Source organism: Eucalyptus grandis, chromosome 7, assembly GCF_016545825.1.
Source record: "Eucalyptus grandis isolate ANBG69807.140 chromosome 7, ASM1654582v1, whole genome shotgun sequence".
Lineage (NCBI taxonomy): Eukaryota > Viridiplantae > Streptophyta > Magnoliopsida > Myrtales > Myrtaceae > Eucalyptus > Eucalyptus grandis.
The window spans coordinates 26,245,746-26,262,769 of record NC_052618.1 but is presented as its reverse complement, the minus strand read 5'-3'; the positions used below and the strand labels follow the sequence as shown (position 1 = coordinate 26,262,769).

General features: G+C 39.3%; 1 protein-coding gene across 1 annotated transcript; it reads left to right on the top strand.

The window, feature by feature from the left end:
- The first annotated feature begins 3,250 nt into the window (after positions 1-3,250).
- Positions 3,251-6,938, top strand: LOC104455301 (D-3-phosphoglycerate dehydrogenase 3, chloroplastic). The gene is made up of 5 exons (XM_010070113.2): positions 3,251-3,776; positions 4,755-5,131; positions 5,199-5,309; positions 5,389-5,484; positions 6,247-6,938. Exons 1-5 carry the CDS (start codon positions 3,251-3,253, stop codon positions 6,919-6,921), a joined length of 1,785 nt encoding a protein of 594 aa, XP_010068415.2. The 3' UTR covers positions 6,922-6,938.
- Positions 6,939-17,024: the final 10,086 nt, after the last annotated feature.

The following is a 17,024-nucleotide window of genomic DNA, read 5'->3' as shown; positions in this document are numbered from 1 at the left end:
AATAAATTTTTGAGAATTCATCGGTCTAGGTTGCAGGCGGCGTGCTTTCAATCAAATTGAAAAGTAGAGAAGTGGTTCTCGCTCCTTTTAATCTCGGAATTATTCTTCGGACATCTAATACATCATAAATTAAGTTCAACACGTAAGATTGTTAGAGAAAGAAAAATAATTTAGGGCATTGTATCCTATGACGCTGTCTATGTATTCTATTATTTATCTAGTTCCAGGTGATCGAATGCAACTTTGGAGTGTTAGTATCTCGATCTCGAGGGACGTTGTCTTGAGGAGGTAAGGTGTACTTTTTTGAAAAAATAATTCTATAAGATTGCACACTCTGTAATCTCCCTTGAATTTATGGAGAATGACTCCAAGCTCAACAAAATATTTTGTTAAATTTATAAACCTATTTTGTTAGTCCAATATTTAACTTCTTTATACGCATAGAAGTATGCAGTAAATTTATCATATATCATTTTCTTTCAAATAGATGGGCTCGGTTGGTTTTTCGACTAGATTGAATGTTAAAATTCAATTTTTACAAGAATCAATTCCTTAGAGATTTTCTGCAAAAAAAAAAAAAAAATCGAATTTTAATCGTCCCAAATTCCTTCAAAGTATCCTACTCTAACAAGATTGGCTGGAGTCGGTCCATTTTTCACGATCCTATTATGTGTTCAAAGTGATGAATTCTTCTCTATTGACTTTGAGATATGTCGGACTATCCACTTAAACGTTTTACCAATCACATGTAATTTCTTGAACATTAAAAAATAAATTCTTGAGAATTCATTGGTTTAGGTTGTGGGCGGCGAGCTTTCGATCAAATTGAAAAGTAGAGAAGTTGTTCTCGCTCCTTTTAATCTCAGAATTATTCTTCAGACATCTTATTAAGCATGAATTAAGTCCAACACGTAAGGTTGTTAGAGAAAAAATAATAATTTTCTTTGCCCAGTTTAATTTTAAGTAGTATGGAATTAAAAAGAAACATCTTACTAAGTCCCTCATTGACCTGTTCTGTGCGTGCAGGTGGAGGATATCATAGAGGAAATGTGACCATCGTAGGATCTTTGACCCTTTGAATATTTGGATCCTAACATAGATCTACGGTCTTAGTTTATGGCGACCATATTATTATTTATCTATCCTTTCATTTAACTATTAAGGATTTTCTCTGGAAATTACATGTATAACGTCTTGCAAGTGACAAGTTCAATCTTTTGCCATGAAAATGAGGTACGAATTCAAGAGTAATTCCAAACCTGGCCACGCAACAACCGATCATGTCGTGGCCATTCGCTGTTGACCAGGCCGATCATCATCGCCGCTGACAAGGTTCAGCATTAACCAGGAGGTTACATTTCGCAAGGGAATTCACATCGCAACAACACGATCTAAACTAATCGATTTATATTATCCAATCTGAAGCTGAATTGCATTCGACAGGAGAATTCACAAGGTGACGACCTGTTTCAATAATTCATGAGATTGGTTTTACATAATCTATTAGATTAAATTAGATAAGTTGGACCAAAATATATTAATCTAGATGCCTAGTTCCTTGTCTAGCTGTCATTTATTACATAAAGTAATGAAGTGTCTTATGAACTTGTCAAGAAAATTGTGAGAGACTTAAAGAAACACGTACTGCTCAGTCAAACATAGTGTCTAAGGATTTCAACACTTGGCCGTCAACACCATGTGAATTGTTTTAAGGAGAATCTCTTTTGCAGTTTTTCATATTTGAAATTTTAATGAAATTTCGTTAGAAGCTGCCTCCATCTTATTGTCATAAGTGCCTTTGATTTTATGTATATATTGAATTGAGAGAAAAGTGTAAAAAAAAATTGGGAAATATCATGACGCATTTAACTTCTTACTTATTTTTCTTTTTTATTTTCATTGCCCAAAACGAATTACGCACGGAAAATTTGGCATTGAATGTCGTGAGCTACATAAACGTAATGGAGACCTAAATATTTTCAGAAGTGGGATCAAGTTGTAAAGCTTTTTGAATAGTTTGATGTCTACGAAGCCAGGCACTATTTGGATCGAAATCATATAATCAAATATGAGTTTTTATTATTATTATTATTATTATTATTATTATTATTATTTTATCGATTTACGGAGGGTGTGGCTTGATATGAGCATAAGTTGAAGATATAAACTAAAATAGTTGGTGAAAACGAGTATACAAAATAAAATTAGCTCCTCAATCTCAAATTAAAAAAAAAAAAAAAGCTAAACAAAATTTTAGGTAAACATCCATATGTTCTTATTAAAATAATAAAATCGGTTAAGTTTAATTTTGATAGTTTGATTATAGTCATAAAAACTAGATGTAACAAATTCGAGTCATCACAACCTTGAATATTTGAATCGAAATTTAATAAACAAGAACATATTTAATAAAACTACTTGAATATTCAAAAGCGACCTTTGCAGGATTGTATAAAACCTAAAATTCATCAATAGAAGTTTTGACTGGGCGTCTGAATTATTCGGTTTGAGATTAGGGTTTGGACAAGTTTGACTTAAAAGCTCGGTCCTCTTTGGGGTTTTATAGAAAAAGATATAATTTTTCTTTTAGATCATCCTCCCAATTTAAAGCATACACACGATCAATCATTGACGAAAATACCATAATAGTTATGATTTGAATCGTGCTCAATTTTGGGCAGCATCCTCTTTTTTCTCGGCCAATAATCAAAGCTGCTCTCAATAAGGTTACGTTGAAATCAGATGAACATCAAGATGATTAAAGTTCGAATGCACTTTTGAATATGTTTTATAACTCTTGAATTCATTTCATATTACAATTCGAGACTACCGATAGCTTTTCCCCCATATTTCTTTAGACTCATAAACAACAAAAGGAAAAAGCAATGCACCTTCTCACTAAAATCTAAAACATTATTATTCAATTTCAGAATTTATAAAAATTTAATATAAGAATTAACGTCTATATATATATATATATATATATATATATATATATATATATATATATTCCACCTTATTTTAAAAATCACTTGGACCCGCCAACTAGTTTGGCTAGTTTTAAAAGCCTGTGCATGCACTTGATTCGTGAATCTCTCTCTACCCGTTTCTTCTCTTCTTCCGCGAACTCTCCCTCCGCTTCATCTTCTCCATTGCCTTGACAAAACCGCCATAGCCACGTCCAAGAACCCATCTTCGAAGCTCCACGATCTAACCATCTCCTTAGCTTGAAAAACGATAGCCATCACTCATGGCGGCGACCAATATGATTCCGGTCGAGCTCACGAAAAGCTCTCTCCCTCTCGCAGCTTCTCGTCCCTCCTCCTCCTATCACCGCCGGAGCCTGCTCCCCGCGAGGCCCTGCGTGGCGTCAAGAACTGCTGGTGACCGAGGCGGGAATCTCACTGTTCTTGTGGCGGAGGAGTTTGGACAAGCGGGCCTCGAGCTCCTCCGGAGACACGTTGACATCGTCGACTACTCCATTGATCTCGATCCCGGGGAGCTCGGCCAGAGAGCCGCGCTCTGCGAGGCCCTGATCGTGAGCAGCGAGACGAAGGTGGGCGAGGAAGTCTTCCAGTTGTCCCGCGGGAGGTTGAAGGTTGTCGGAATCGCTGGGTTCGGCGTAGACAATGTGGATTTGGTGGCAGCAAACGAGAGCCGGTGCCTGGTGGTGAACGCGCCGAACGCGAGTACAGCGGCAGTGGCCGAGCATGCCATCGCCCTCTTGACGGCCATGGCAAGGAACATCGCTCGAGCAACCATTTCCGTCAAATTTGGTCAGTCCCATTTTTTCTTAAATTTGCTGGAAGCCATTGTTTGATTTAAAAAAGACTAAAGCAATGATCGTGTGAAGTCACTGCAAAGTTGTCGTATCTGAGGAAGCATCCGGACCATGTTAAGAATTTGAAGTCCATGGGACTCCTCTTAACTTACTTCGTTTGACTACAATTTTATTCTTAGTCAATGCTTAAATAAAAAGACGTTTTTGCCGATGAATCACTCAGCTGGAATTAGCGGCATCATCTGCTTATCTCGATCGTGGAAGACATCGCTTCTCTGCAGCTTGTAGGCCGATGATCCATCGAGAAATATATGAATACTAGATTAAGTCAATGATCTGGTTTATTCATAGCAGCTAATCAGATAAAAAGGGACATTGGATTCTGGAATCTAAGCATGAAGGATTAGTATATGATGTATGACCTAGTCCAATTCAGAACGGCCACCAGCAGATCACGTGTCATTCGATATCGTAAAATTCAATGAAGCTGTCTTCTGAAAATATGATCAAGGCATCCTCCAGGACTAGATCTGACCTTTTTTGGAAGGCTATATTTTTCTCTTTTTTCCTTTTAGAAGACTTGTTCATGTGAAAGCTTCTCTGTTTTTCAGTTTAATGACATTCCATCTGTTTCTTTTATTTCTCTTCTCCTCTTTCGCCAAACTGTTTTCCAGTTGTGAACATTGTTAGTTACCCGTATCCCTGTAGATTGTCTATTCATCAATACACAAGTACTTGAATGGTTATAAACACGACATAAGTATTTGAAGTAGCATATCATGTGCCGTTTTGTTCCTTAATCATCTTCTGTCACTTTTGAACATGGACAACGACAAAGTAAAGTTCTGCACCTCTCTGTATCAACATAATAAAATAACGAATTAACATGGTGACCAATGATTAAGGATTTCGACTCATATCTTGAGCCAAAATCTTCGAAATTTTCATAAGGTATGTGCTCTGCTGAATGCAGGTAATTGGCAAAGAAGGAAATATATGGGCAAATGCCTTTCGGGGAAGACCTTGGCTGTGATGGGCTTTGGAGAGGTTGGATCTGAAGTTGCTCGCCGTGCCAAAGGTCTCGGAATGCATGTTATTGCATACGATCCATATGCCTCTGAGTATCTTGCCCTTGCAATAGGCGTAGAGCTGGTTAGCTTCGATAAGGCCATAGCAATAGCTGATTTCATCTCTTTACACATGCATCTTACTCCTGCTACAAGAAAGATGCTCAATGATGAGACCTTTGCTAAGATGAAAAGAGGAGTTCAAATCCTCAATGTTGCCCACGAAGGATTAATTGATGAAGACTCTCTGGTGAGGGCACTTGATGCAGGAGTGGTGTCTCAGGTACATATTTTCATCTCTAGGACACGCTATTTGTGTCGCATAGAAATTTGAAGGAGTTCATTGTTAGGCAGCACTCGATGTACTTTTGGAGGAGCCTCTGGCAAGATCCAGCAAGTTGATTCACCATGAGAATGTTATTGTAACCCCTAACCTTGGAGCAAGCACTTTTGAAGCTCAGGTCAGTCAAATAAGTGCAGTTTATGTAAGTACGAACATTTTGGTTTATGGTATTGACTAACAATGGCAGTAAAACGCAGGAAGAAGTAGGGATTGAAATTGCAGAAGCAGTTATTAAAGCTTTAAAAGGAAACCTTCCTGCTACTGTAGTCAATGAACCATTGGTTGCTCTGGAGGTATCACTATTGCATTCGTTATCTATTTGCCTTCTCATGCTCCACGCTGTTCCAACTGCCTTTCTCTCCTCTCTATCTTCATGGTATTTTGTTGCAATGAAGTTCTTGTTTCCCTTGTTTTTTGCTGTTGGCAGAGAAATGGGAAGTCACCATTTCACCTCAGAAGGCTATTAGCTACATTCAACTCTTTTCTGGAAGATGCTTTTCTTTTCATTTCTAATGGCCCTCTTCGAATTTGGATTCACTTGAGTTGTTGTTATAAGTAGTTTTCTGTTCTTGATACTGATGCATGGCTAGCGGGTTGACAATCGATAGTTGTGTGTGTTCTTTATGAGCAAGATATATACTGCTACATCGGTGCAGTTTGTGTAGAAAATGTTTGCACTTGTAGTATAAGTCTAACTTGTCATTACAATCATCTCAACAAATCCTCTTCTGACTATGAGGTAGATTTTGCGAGTCTCTCTTTGATGAATCTGAACTCCACTTCCCTTCCATTTTTAGGTTCTCTGATTGTCCCAATTAGCCACCTTTCTTCTTCATTTGTTATTTTAAGGATCAACTCTTCGAGTTCCTTCCTCTATTTGACATTGGATCTCATAATATTTAAAGATAATAAGCATCCTAAAAATTTCTATCTTCATTTGACGGCTAACCATTTTAAGTATTGGCAGAACTGCAAAATTCTACATTATGCAGTTTCAAATGTTTCTGTACTGTGGTACTTGCCTCACTCTCAGTTATTGCATTTTCTTGTTTCAGGTTCTTGCAGAGTTGAAACCATTTCTTGATCTTGAGAACAAGTTAGGGAGATTCATCGTTAAATTAATAGCAGGAAGAGGTGGCCTGAAGACAGTAAAAGTTACGTATGCTTCTGCTAGAGAACCTGATCAACTTGACACCAAACTGCTCCGCACAAGGATAATCAAGGGCCTGATCGAACCTATATCCTGTGTTATTGTCAACTGGGTAAATGGAGATTCCGTTGCTAAGCAAAGAGGACTAAGAATCACTGAAGAACGAATGGCTTTGCATGGCTCACCAGAGTACCCTCTTGAGTATATCCAGGTTCAGATTGCCAACGCAGAATCCACATTCGCCAGTGCCTTAGCAAAGTCCGGGGAGATTGAAGTAGAGGGACGGGTAAGAGATGGAGTTTCGTATTTGACAAAAATAGGGAGTCTCGAAGTAAATGTCCAGTTAGAAGGAAGCATATTGCTTTGCATAGTAGTCGACCAACCAGGTTTGATTGGGAAGATCGGAAGCATTTTGGGAGAGGCGAATGTGAACATCAGTTCCATGAAGGCTGACAAAATGGCTCTTCGTACGCGGTTGATGATGATCTCGATCACGGTGGACCAACAACCCAATGAGGAAACTCTGAAGAAGGTCAGGGATGTTCCTGCCGTTCAGGAACTCGTTTTCTTGATGTTATGATGTGCTGATAGTCATAATCTAGCTCATTTTCACCAGTACCTGTCCATTCATTGTACATACATAACACTGATGTCTTTAGCAAATTGTCAAGCATCTAGCTGTGGCAGCGAATTATTTACATGTTAAAGAAACAAGTCTCTATTCATCTCTTCTCAATGGTTTCATCATCGCAACTCGACATGCTTGCGATCTGTGTCGCACTGGGTCATTCGACAATTGGGGATTTGGCAATGCACTAGCTGATCAATTGTTTGAGTATTGTCCTACAAGGATTAACTGTGATAAATGTAAAGCAGAAAATAAAGTTGTGGAACTTTCTGTTTATCTAATTGAACTATAAATGAGCCTATTTATGGGCTTTATCGAGTGGCTATCTATAGTAAATAGAAGTTACAATTAATCGGATAGATACTCAGAATGGTGATTTGAGATATATTCATAATTAGAGAGATACTTCTAGCAAAGTGATTGACTTGGTTTGCATTGCATCTTGGTTGATAAAAAAAGAGTACTAATGAGTAATGTAGTTTTAATTCATGTTCACTTTCTGTTTCTACCTTACTCCATTCCAAGAACGAAGAGAGCCATAATATATAATGTTGTGGAATTAAATTATTTTCTAGATTTAACTCGACAATTTATCTTGAAATTTGATCATAAAGTAAAAAAGAACAAGATTTTTTTGAAAATTTCTCTTTTTGTCAAAAATAATTTTTATGGAAATAAATCTAATTTTTTATTAAAAAATAGTGTCTTTAAATGATAGATGGGAATTTTTCACCAAAAAAAATAAAATAATAAATGGGAATTTCATCTAATTTGTAACTAAATCCTACATAAAAACAGAAACCTTAAAAGAAGAAAAAGGAAAAAGAAAGAGAGTAAATTTGAGGCCACCACTATAAATTGCCATTGAATAATCTTAGGGCAATCTTCTTTTGTTTTTTTTTTTTTTTTTTTTTTGGGGTAAAAATTGGGTTGATATAATTATATCCGGTCTTACCATATGAAAACTCTAAATTTCCTTAAATTGCTCGCTCCACCGCACTCCACTGTATCCATATTCCGAAACAAACAAAACAAGAAGAACACAGATTGCGAATATGGGCTCGTCAATCGAGCTTTTCCTAGTATTCGGAATGATTTTTGTCCTCTCACAAGCCATCTCCCAAAATCCAATGTATACTCAAGTGAAACTGCACAATGAATTACCAGGACAACCGGACCTTACCGTTCGTTGTAAATCCAAAGAGAGAGAGATCTCGGCACCCACCAGATCCCTTCTGGTTCTCAATGGGGATTTGATTTGATGATTTAGATCTACCTGAGAACAGTACGTTCTACACTTCACACTTTCCCGGTGTATGTCGGGTCTAGAGATATCGGCCGATGCCGCTGTTGTGATTGGGTCATAGTACCCGCTGGTCCGTGTTTTGACGACACGGTAAAATGGTACTGCGAAAAATGGGACCCCTGAAATCTACGCCATGAGTGAAGCTCGTGTTGCAAAGGGTTCTAATGATTCAACATTTGGGTATGATTAAGATGATACTGTAAGCTCCCATTTGGATGAAATAAAGATGGTTGTGTACTTTTTCTTTTCATGGTGTCAATGCGTGAAGATCTCATTTGTGCTTTCACTTGCGTACTCGAGTGTAATAAAAATTGATCACATAATTTTATTTGGCTTATCACTAAGCACAGACTTCCTACCGAAAACCTTTTACTTTTGTATGGCAGAATTGATAGCGGTTCTTGTGCATGACACACTGGACTCCATCGATCACCCGTTCTTCGGTTGTCGTATCACTGCTGGCCTTGCTTTCCTTTGGGCTGCTAGGTGCAAAGCACAATAGAACTTGGGCAGATAATCTAAAGTGGGCTATGACTCTACTCTCGAGTAAAGAGTTCTATAAATATATTGCCTGATTTTCCCTTGGGGCTCTTTGTCACATCATTTGGAAGAACATGAATGACATTCTTTTTAAGGAGCAAACTCTTGAGATCTCGGCCTTGAAAAACCACATATTCAAGGTTGTAAGAGACAAGACTCTGACTTTCAGGAATGTTGAGGACAATGCTAGGAACAGGAGATTCCAGCGTGCTTGGAGGCATTTACCCAATTATCTTTTCTTCTAGTGAAGCCAATCCGCCTATTTCGTGATGCTGTGCTCGCTGCACTACTTCGGCGACTGGTGGGTAGTTCGTGATGGTTGTGCCTCGACCTCCCTGGAATAGGCTGGATGCTCCTCGTCTCCTTGCCGCGTCCCTTGGTGGCCCTCGATTATGGTTTTCCGAAGTTGTGTAACCATTGAAGCCTAGCTCGAGGGGCTTTGACTGTCGTTCAGGGCCCTGCCTTCTTTTGTTTTTTGTGGTTGTTGGTCTGCCGCTGTTTAGGCTTTCCTTGTGTCATGCTGCCTTTTGTGGCCTGTTTGTTTGCCACCGCTTGCTGTTTTCGTGTCTCAGCATCCTTCCACTCGCTACGATTTCTGTTTGTTTTGAGTGTAATTTTTTTTGATGCCATGACCTCCTCTTGTATACTTGATTAAAGCTCAATATCTTATTTCTTACAAAAATAAAATAAAATTGATCACATAATTCTTTTTTTTCCCAGAGATTTGCAGAAGAAAGAGAGGTAATAGCAAATAAAGATTTGGTTTGAAGTGGCTGCTTTGGGAAGAGACCTGGATTGAGTTATATATATATATATGAATCCAAACCCTTTTTGCAATAAAAATGGAACAATGTGGTGTTAATACCTCCCGCCGGATCGTTCTTTTTTTTTTCCTGAGATGCTTGCCAAGTGTTTGATGGGATGCGCGAGTTAGATCCGCGACCCTGACTAGGAAGCAAAACTGAGATTTTCCAAATGATTTTGTTCATATTACTGATCACTGGTTTGAAAGTCTTCTTCATCTATCTACGGTTGATTTTGATTTGCCGAATATACGTCGGTGCTATTGTTGCATTCGTGTAGCTCTGTGATGATATGTGGTGTGTTTCCTGGCGAGGAATGTGGCCTGAAATCTCCGATGCGCGCGGTGACTCTCTGGTGAAGCTCGTGTTGGTTGCCTTCTGGGTTTTCTACGTTCAATCCCGTGTCACTCCAATGTTCGGATTATCTGGTTGCGCCAGAGGCAGCGGCCGGTGGACGATGATGGCAGTTCAGTGACCAGGGCCGAATGATGGTGGTGGTCCGTTTGATGTTTGGACGTGTTGATCATTGATGATGATGGGGTTCGGGATTGTTCAATTAGTAAAACGGAGTTCTCAGATATAAGACGATAGGAAGGTGATGATGGGGGTGATGATGGGAGAAGAAAAAAAGCTTGAAAATAGAAGAAATGAATAAAAAGAAAATAATTAGTGGGCTTATTATGATTAAAATGGAAAAGGGGTAGTCATAATTAGAAAATGGATTTAGTGTGGCCTTTGTGATAGAATGGTGAAAATTGAGTTAGATTTTATTATGAGCGGAGCTGGGCTTAGGGCTTGATATGGCTTTAATAGAAATTGGGGTTTGAAAGTTTTTTTTAATTGAAATGGGCTTGACATAGGAACCAAGTTGTGTGTTAAGCCCAGGTCCAAGGCCAGTGAGACCAGAGTGTAGTCCATATTTGGACCAGGCCTAAGGGCCCAAGCTCGAGTCCCCATTTATCAGAATTAAAAAACTCGAAAAAATAAAAAATTAGAAATTTGCAGACTTGGAAAAAATAGGATTGATAAACCAATCTTAATCCATAAGGATCAAGTTATTAGATTTTCCGTGCAACCCATAGACCGATCTCAAGCCTAAAAGATAGAATTACCAATTATGTATGTGCATTGGTAACTAGGAAGATTTCCTAATATACGTGTTAGATATCAATATCACCAAATTAGAAAAAAAAAATATTTGAATCAAATCAAGACCAGCTTATTAGGTAGTTTGAATGTCATGTTTCCGAAGATGGACCGGCGAATGGTGCTTAGGGACGGACGACGGTGGCTGGCCGCTAGTGGAGTTGGAGGGTGGGGCACTCACGACCAATGAGGCAAGGACCGGTGGGGAACAAATGTCATGCCCCGATCCTCGAGCGAGTGCCCATCCCTCGATGATTGATAAATTTGCGACGTTTTAGAATGTATCGCCGACCCATTTATTTTTAATGCAAATGCGGAAGCGAAACAAATACCCCTGACAACAACCGACACGGGATAGAAAAGCGGGAAACATATTCACAACCAAAACACTTTTATAAATACTCTGGTTTATATATAGGACTAGTCTAAAGACAAAAGTCTACAAAAGACCGGCTCTCAAAACGAAGCTATCCTATGACCAACTAGCCAGACACATTCGCTGAACCTTCGGTTTCCACAGGCTTCGGGGGCACCAGGTCCTCCACAGTACCATCAAAAGGGTCAGATGCACTCACCTAGAGTGACATCGATTACCACAATGGAAATTTCGAAACCCTGGAGGGGACCCACACAAAATCAATTGAAACTGTAGTGAAACCACGCTTTGAATCGATGAGGTACCCTCTAAGGTAGGCCCTCATCAACCCAAACAGTGGTCACCATGAGTTCATAAACCCATTGACCCCCTAGGGCATGGTAATCAAAACTCCGCTCGATAACCCTTATCGGCCGACCAAAATGTTCTGGAGAAACCGCCATTTAAGGACCTGAAAAAGTTGAGCCCAAGACAGGGTGAGACAATACCTTAGCAAGTTCACCCTCTAAACTCCAACTAGGAAGGAAATACGCCTAGAGGTAGCTATACACACAAGTCATAAGACTTACTTTGCCTCAGTTCTCTCCTGCACGTCAGTACAGTTCATAATCTCAACCAATCAATTCCATCCAATTGATCATTCAATCCATTCGATACAATCAATACCATCCATCAATTAATATCATCTGTCGATCAATACCATCTATCAATTCATCGATACGATCACTGCTCACACAAGCTGAAATAGATGTTTATAGCTCTTACAAGCTGATATATAGATGGTAACTCACACAAGTTGATATATATTATAGCTCACCCAAGTTGATACATATTATAGCTCACCTAAGTTAATATAGTATACTGCTCTCACAAGCTGACATATAATAATGCTCACAAAAGCTGACACACGATGAATCAATCTTGGCCAAGGACACTATGCTTTGCACACCAATTCCTCAATTAAAATAATGAACTTGGCCTAATATCATCGTGTTAAAAACACTCGATAAAAATAATCGTGTGTGGGTACACGGTCGGTTTGAGCCAAAATGCTATATCTTTCTTTTAAAAAAAAATCCCACTATTTAATATAGTGCCTAAAAACATTTTTGGCATTAAAAACTGACGCCCCGGTATTTTTTGATTAAATACTCAAATTACACAATTTTGGGATAAATACTCAAAATTACAATCACCACACAATTTGCACAAAATAGCATTCAATTGCATAAACTAAACACACCATTGCAATCAACACGAAATTCCGGTCACTAGCTATCCCGGTATAATTTCTGAAAAAAAATACAATTAATTACCAAAAATACCAACGGGCCAGGAAATTTTTTGAACCTATCTAGATAAATAGTACAACTTATCTAGTCTCTAATCTATCCATTCTAACCACCTAACATGCACAATTGAATAATTAAATCGCTAATCCATTCTAACTAATAACCTAAACCATACTTAGCCTAAACTAATCACCCCTTAAACGTCATTAACTCCATAAGTAGAGTTTAGCAAGCAAACTCTCACCGATTTAGTGATCCGGTGAGTCCACGGCGATGGCGACGCGAAGACGGGTGACAAACCTCCTGGCGGCGACACCAAGCAGAGATCGGACAGGCTTGAAAAAGGGCCTTGAAGTCCATGAACTCTTGCTAGCTTCGATTCTGGTTGCTGGGTTGAGAGAGTTGGAATGGTAGCCGGTTGGGTTGGAAACGACAAGGTGATGGACCGGTGGCTGCAGCGGGCTAAGCAGAGCTACGGTGGCTTGGACGGCGGCTTGAGACTACTTGACGGGCTGACGATGGCTTGAACGACGATAATAAGGGTGCGGAATAACGAGTAAGAGGCGAAGGTCAAGTAGGGAGGCGAGACGGTGTTGGCGTGGCTTGCGGTTGTTCGAACGGTGGCCAGGGGCTCGAACGGGCGTGTGACGGCAATGGGGAGGCTGCTCGGTCACTTTGGTTCTCTCAAGCTTTTGAAAGCTCCAACAATGGATAAAGTGGGCCTTGAGAGGAAGAAGAAGCTGTTGAAGATAGAGGAGGGTCCCCCTTGGCCTAAAAGTCTTCTATTCTATTCTCTTGGTCCTTTGGCAAGGTCCCACCAGCCATGCCTGTCATCCATGGCCCCTTGGCAGCCCTTAAACTTCCCTAGCAAGCCAACCAAGTTGTCCAAATGTTCTCTCTTCCATGGCCTACGAATTTTGGAACATTTCCCCCCAAATTGAATTCAATTCCCTTCAATTTGAGCCCAATTTGATGTCTATAAAATCAACCAAGGTGCCATCATCCCATACAACATTTTTTCGTCACCAATTAAACCAACTTGAATCCCAAAAATGCGACAAAAAACGGCCCTCTGATTTTCTCAGTAAAAAACGGCCTTACTTTGAAATTTTGCCAAAAATCTCGATTTGTAGAAAAATCTTTGGAGGATTAGTTGACGGTCCTAAAATGAATCATGATATGATAGAACTTTCAATTTTTGAAATCGAGTTTAAATCTGTGGTTAATTTCAATCTAGCGCGATTTTAGCGTGACCTAATCTACCAGATAGCTTTTAGGAATTTTTAATGCAATTGACCCGTGATCGATTATTTTTTAGCCACATTGTCCATTTTTGACACATTGACAACTCTTGATTGTCGTGAAAATCTCGAGATTTTAAAAGCGGACATAGGGTACCAAAACGACAAAAAAATCGGTTTAGTATCGATTGATAAGAATTTTTCAATTAGGTGGAATTACCCACACTTAATTACATAGCTCAGTTGAGTCAACCTATCTTCGGCCTTTAATCGATTTTTTAACTATACCGTAATGACTCTTGCAGACTAGCACGGTCAAGCAATCGATTTCTGGTCGAATTCTCAAATATATTGCGTTAAAATCCCTTAATGGCTTCACCTAATAGACTAGTTATCTCGTGAGTGATTAGCTTAGAGAATAGAACTATAGGCGCGTTGATGAAAAGCCTGATTCATTTAATTGAAAACAGAATTGGAAATTCAAGATGTCACAACAAACTCGCTAGTATGGTTAAGGGATTAAATCGGACAACAGTTGGAACGTCCGGACAATAGCAACATGAGGATGAGTGAAGGACTTCGCAGCCCAAGTCCTTTCAAATTTTTTTTTTTTTTCGTTTCTTGCATCTCAATTGGCTTTTTTTTTTTTTTTCTAGGAATGCAGGTCACTCTAATTTAGGACTTTATAACTCTTTACGCAATCCCTTGACAGGCATTCATTACCCATGTTAAAAAAAAGGTTAATATAAGATTAATTATGATGAATAACAAACACATGAAACATGAATTGACCATCTTATCCATCTTTAACGTGCTTTGACTCGTTTATTTATATAATCTAAAATGTTCCATGTTCTAACACAATATATTTAGATACATATGAAAATACTTACAACACATATACACAATTAAGCATTTTCATATAGAAGAATTCATATCTTAAATGTCTTGTATTGTGTAGCAATTTAATTAACATGTTTTGTTTGAATTTAATATCGCGACATAACTAATAAAACGTTTTGTATGGGGATTGAATCTAAATATGACACGTCGTGAATAAAAGCATGAGATTGAAATTGAACAAATAATGATAAGTAAAAAACAAATCAAAATATTCTCTCTCTTTTTTTTTTTTTGGTAAAGATAAGATATATATTGACTGAACCGAGAAGCTGTACAGCAAGAAACTTGGCACCAAAACTTGCGCTCAGGAGGACAAACAAGTTAGTCCAAGTAGAAGGGTGCCAAGCAAAGGAAAAGGGAAAGGCCAAATAAAGGCAACCCTCAAGCTAGCATAAAAGGAAGTCTTGACACCCAAAGCACTGAAAAACATGCACGGTGAGGCAATGGAAACAACAACATCCCAAAATTACAGGGAATTATCGGATAGCATAGGCGAGAAAACGGACGGGTTGATTCCCCAACTACGTTGGATCCTCCTATTCCTTAAAGTGTCTGCGACATTGCTGAAAATTAAGGCTTTATCTTTGACGACTTTGACGAGGTGGTTCTTCAAAGCCGGAATAACTCGCACTTGTTCTTGAAAAAGAATGTTGTTTCGTGTTTTCCTAATAAGGTGGCAAATGGCTCCAAAAGAGAAGCAATCAATGGAATGATAAAATTCTTTGCCTGATAGAAACTTCAAGGCCTAGTGGAGATTGTCTTGCCAAGTCCTGTTTTGCCAAGGAAGGTTGCACCTAATAGCGTAAAAGGATGCAAGGCCGGCTGTAATGCAGCATCCAAAAAATAAATGATCGATAGAGTTTGGCCTAGAATTGCAAAAAGCACATGAGACATCTTCAATTCTCCTATAGGAAAGTAAAAGAACCCATGTAGGCAGCCGGTTCTTAACGATAAGCCACAAAATGAATTGGTACCGTGGATGAAGCGTGCTACTCCAAATAAGTGAGAACCAAGTAACTAAGGTTCCTTTAGGCTGAATGTAATCCCAAGCAGACGCTACTGAGAAGGTGCCATATGTACTCTCAGCCTAGTGGAAGCGGTCTGGAACAGGCGAACGGAAGGGAAGGGGAAACTCCCAAGCCTCCAAGGTGGCCCTAACCTCCTGGCCGGCAGCAGAGAACAAATCCGCAACCAACGCCGTCCTGGGTAGCCCGGATTGGTAGATGTACATGTCCAAGAGCAACAAATTAAGGGGGCCTCTAGGATGCCAACGGTCAAACCAAAGAGATATGGAGTAGCCATTCCCAATAGTCCATTGAAAGGACAATCGGAAATCTCTTCTAAGAAGGAGTAATCTCTTCCAAGCTCAAGAACAAACCATAGGCTTATTAACAGCCTAGAAGTTTTTTCTTTTCAGAAAATTTGAGTGAATCCACTTACACCACAAGGATTCCTTGTTGGTAAAAATGATCCAAATGTGTTTAAGCATGGCTATCATGTTGCAATCCCATAGCTTGTGAATGCCAAGTCCTTCCTCTTCTTTGGGAAGGCAACTTTTGCACCTCCTCTTCCGAAGTCCGGGCCTTTCCATAGAAACTGTCTTAGGATTTGCTCGATGCGGTCTAACATAGTTCAAGGTAACATAAAGACACTAGCCTAATAAGCTTGAATTGCGTGAAGGACTGACCTTATAAGTTGCAAGTGGCTTGCAAAGGATAGAAAGCGGTGAGCCTAGGATTGTACCCTTGCAGTTATACAGTTGATAAAAGAAATACAATCTGCTTTACCAAGTCTCGTGGAGATAATAGGAATCTTTAAGTAGCGAACCGGTAGCTTTCCTTCCTGGAACCCAAAGATATGAAGAATTTGGGTCCGAGAAGAGGTCGTCACTTCAGCAAGGAATACTTCACTTTTGTTCATATTTGGATACAGCCCACTCCAAGCCGAAAATGTAGCAAGGCCTTTCTTGAGAAGAGAAATCGAAGCCAAATTTGCTTCACTGGAGAGAAAGACATCATTTGCAAAGAATAAATGAGAAAGACATGTAGTCATACATCTCTAGAAGAAGTTGAAGCCCGGTTGTCTAGTTCGAAGGAGAAGGATCCCTGAAAAGATCTCCATAGCTAGAGTGAAAAGATAAGGAAACAAGGGGTCTCCTTGGCAAAGTCCGTGACCACTCGAAAAGAAACCATGCACCTCTCCATTCAAAGAGATCGAAAATTTAAGAGTGTGGACACAAATCATAATAAGCTTGATTAGAAACTCAGGAAAACCAAATGCACGGAGAGTGAGCTCCAAGAAGTCCCAGTCAAGAGTATCATAAGTCTTTTGGAAGTCCACTTTGATAGCACACTTTGGTGAATAGTGTCCAGATGGAAGCCACTGAAGAGCTATTGGGCAAGGAGTATATTGTGACATCCTAGATTTTCAGTCCTGTTTTCTATTGAA

Excerpts from the sequence above, each read along its gene's own strand:
- LOC104455301 (XM_010070113.2), top strand. The coding sequence starts at position 3,251 with ATGGCGGCGACCAATATGATTCCGGTCGAGCTCACGAAAAGCTCTCTC. Across the intron at positions 3,777-4,754 it reads AACCATTTCCGTCAAATTTG|GTAATTGGCAAAGAAGGAAA; the intron begins GTCAGTCCCATT and ends TGCTGAATGCAG. Across the intron at positions 5,485-6,246 it reads AACCATTGGTTGCTCTGGAG|GTTCTTGCAGAGTTGAAACC; the intron begins GTATCACTATTG and ends TTCTTGTTTCAG.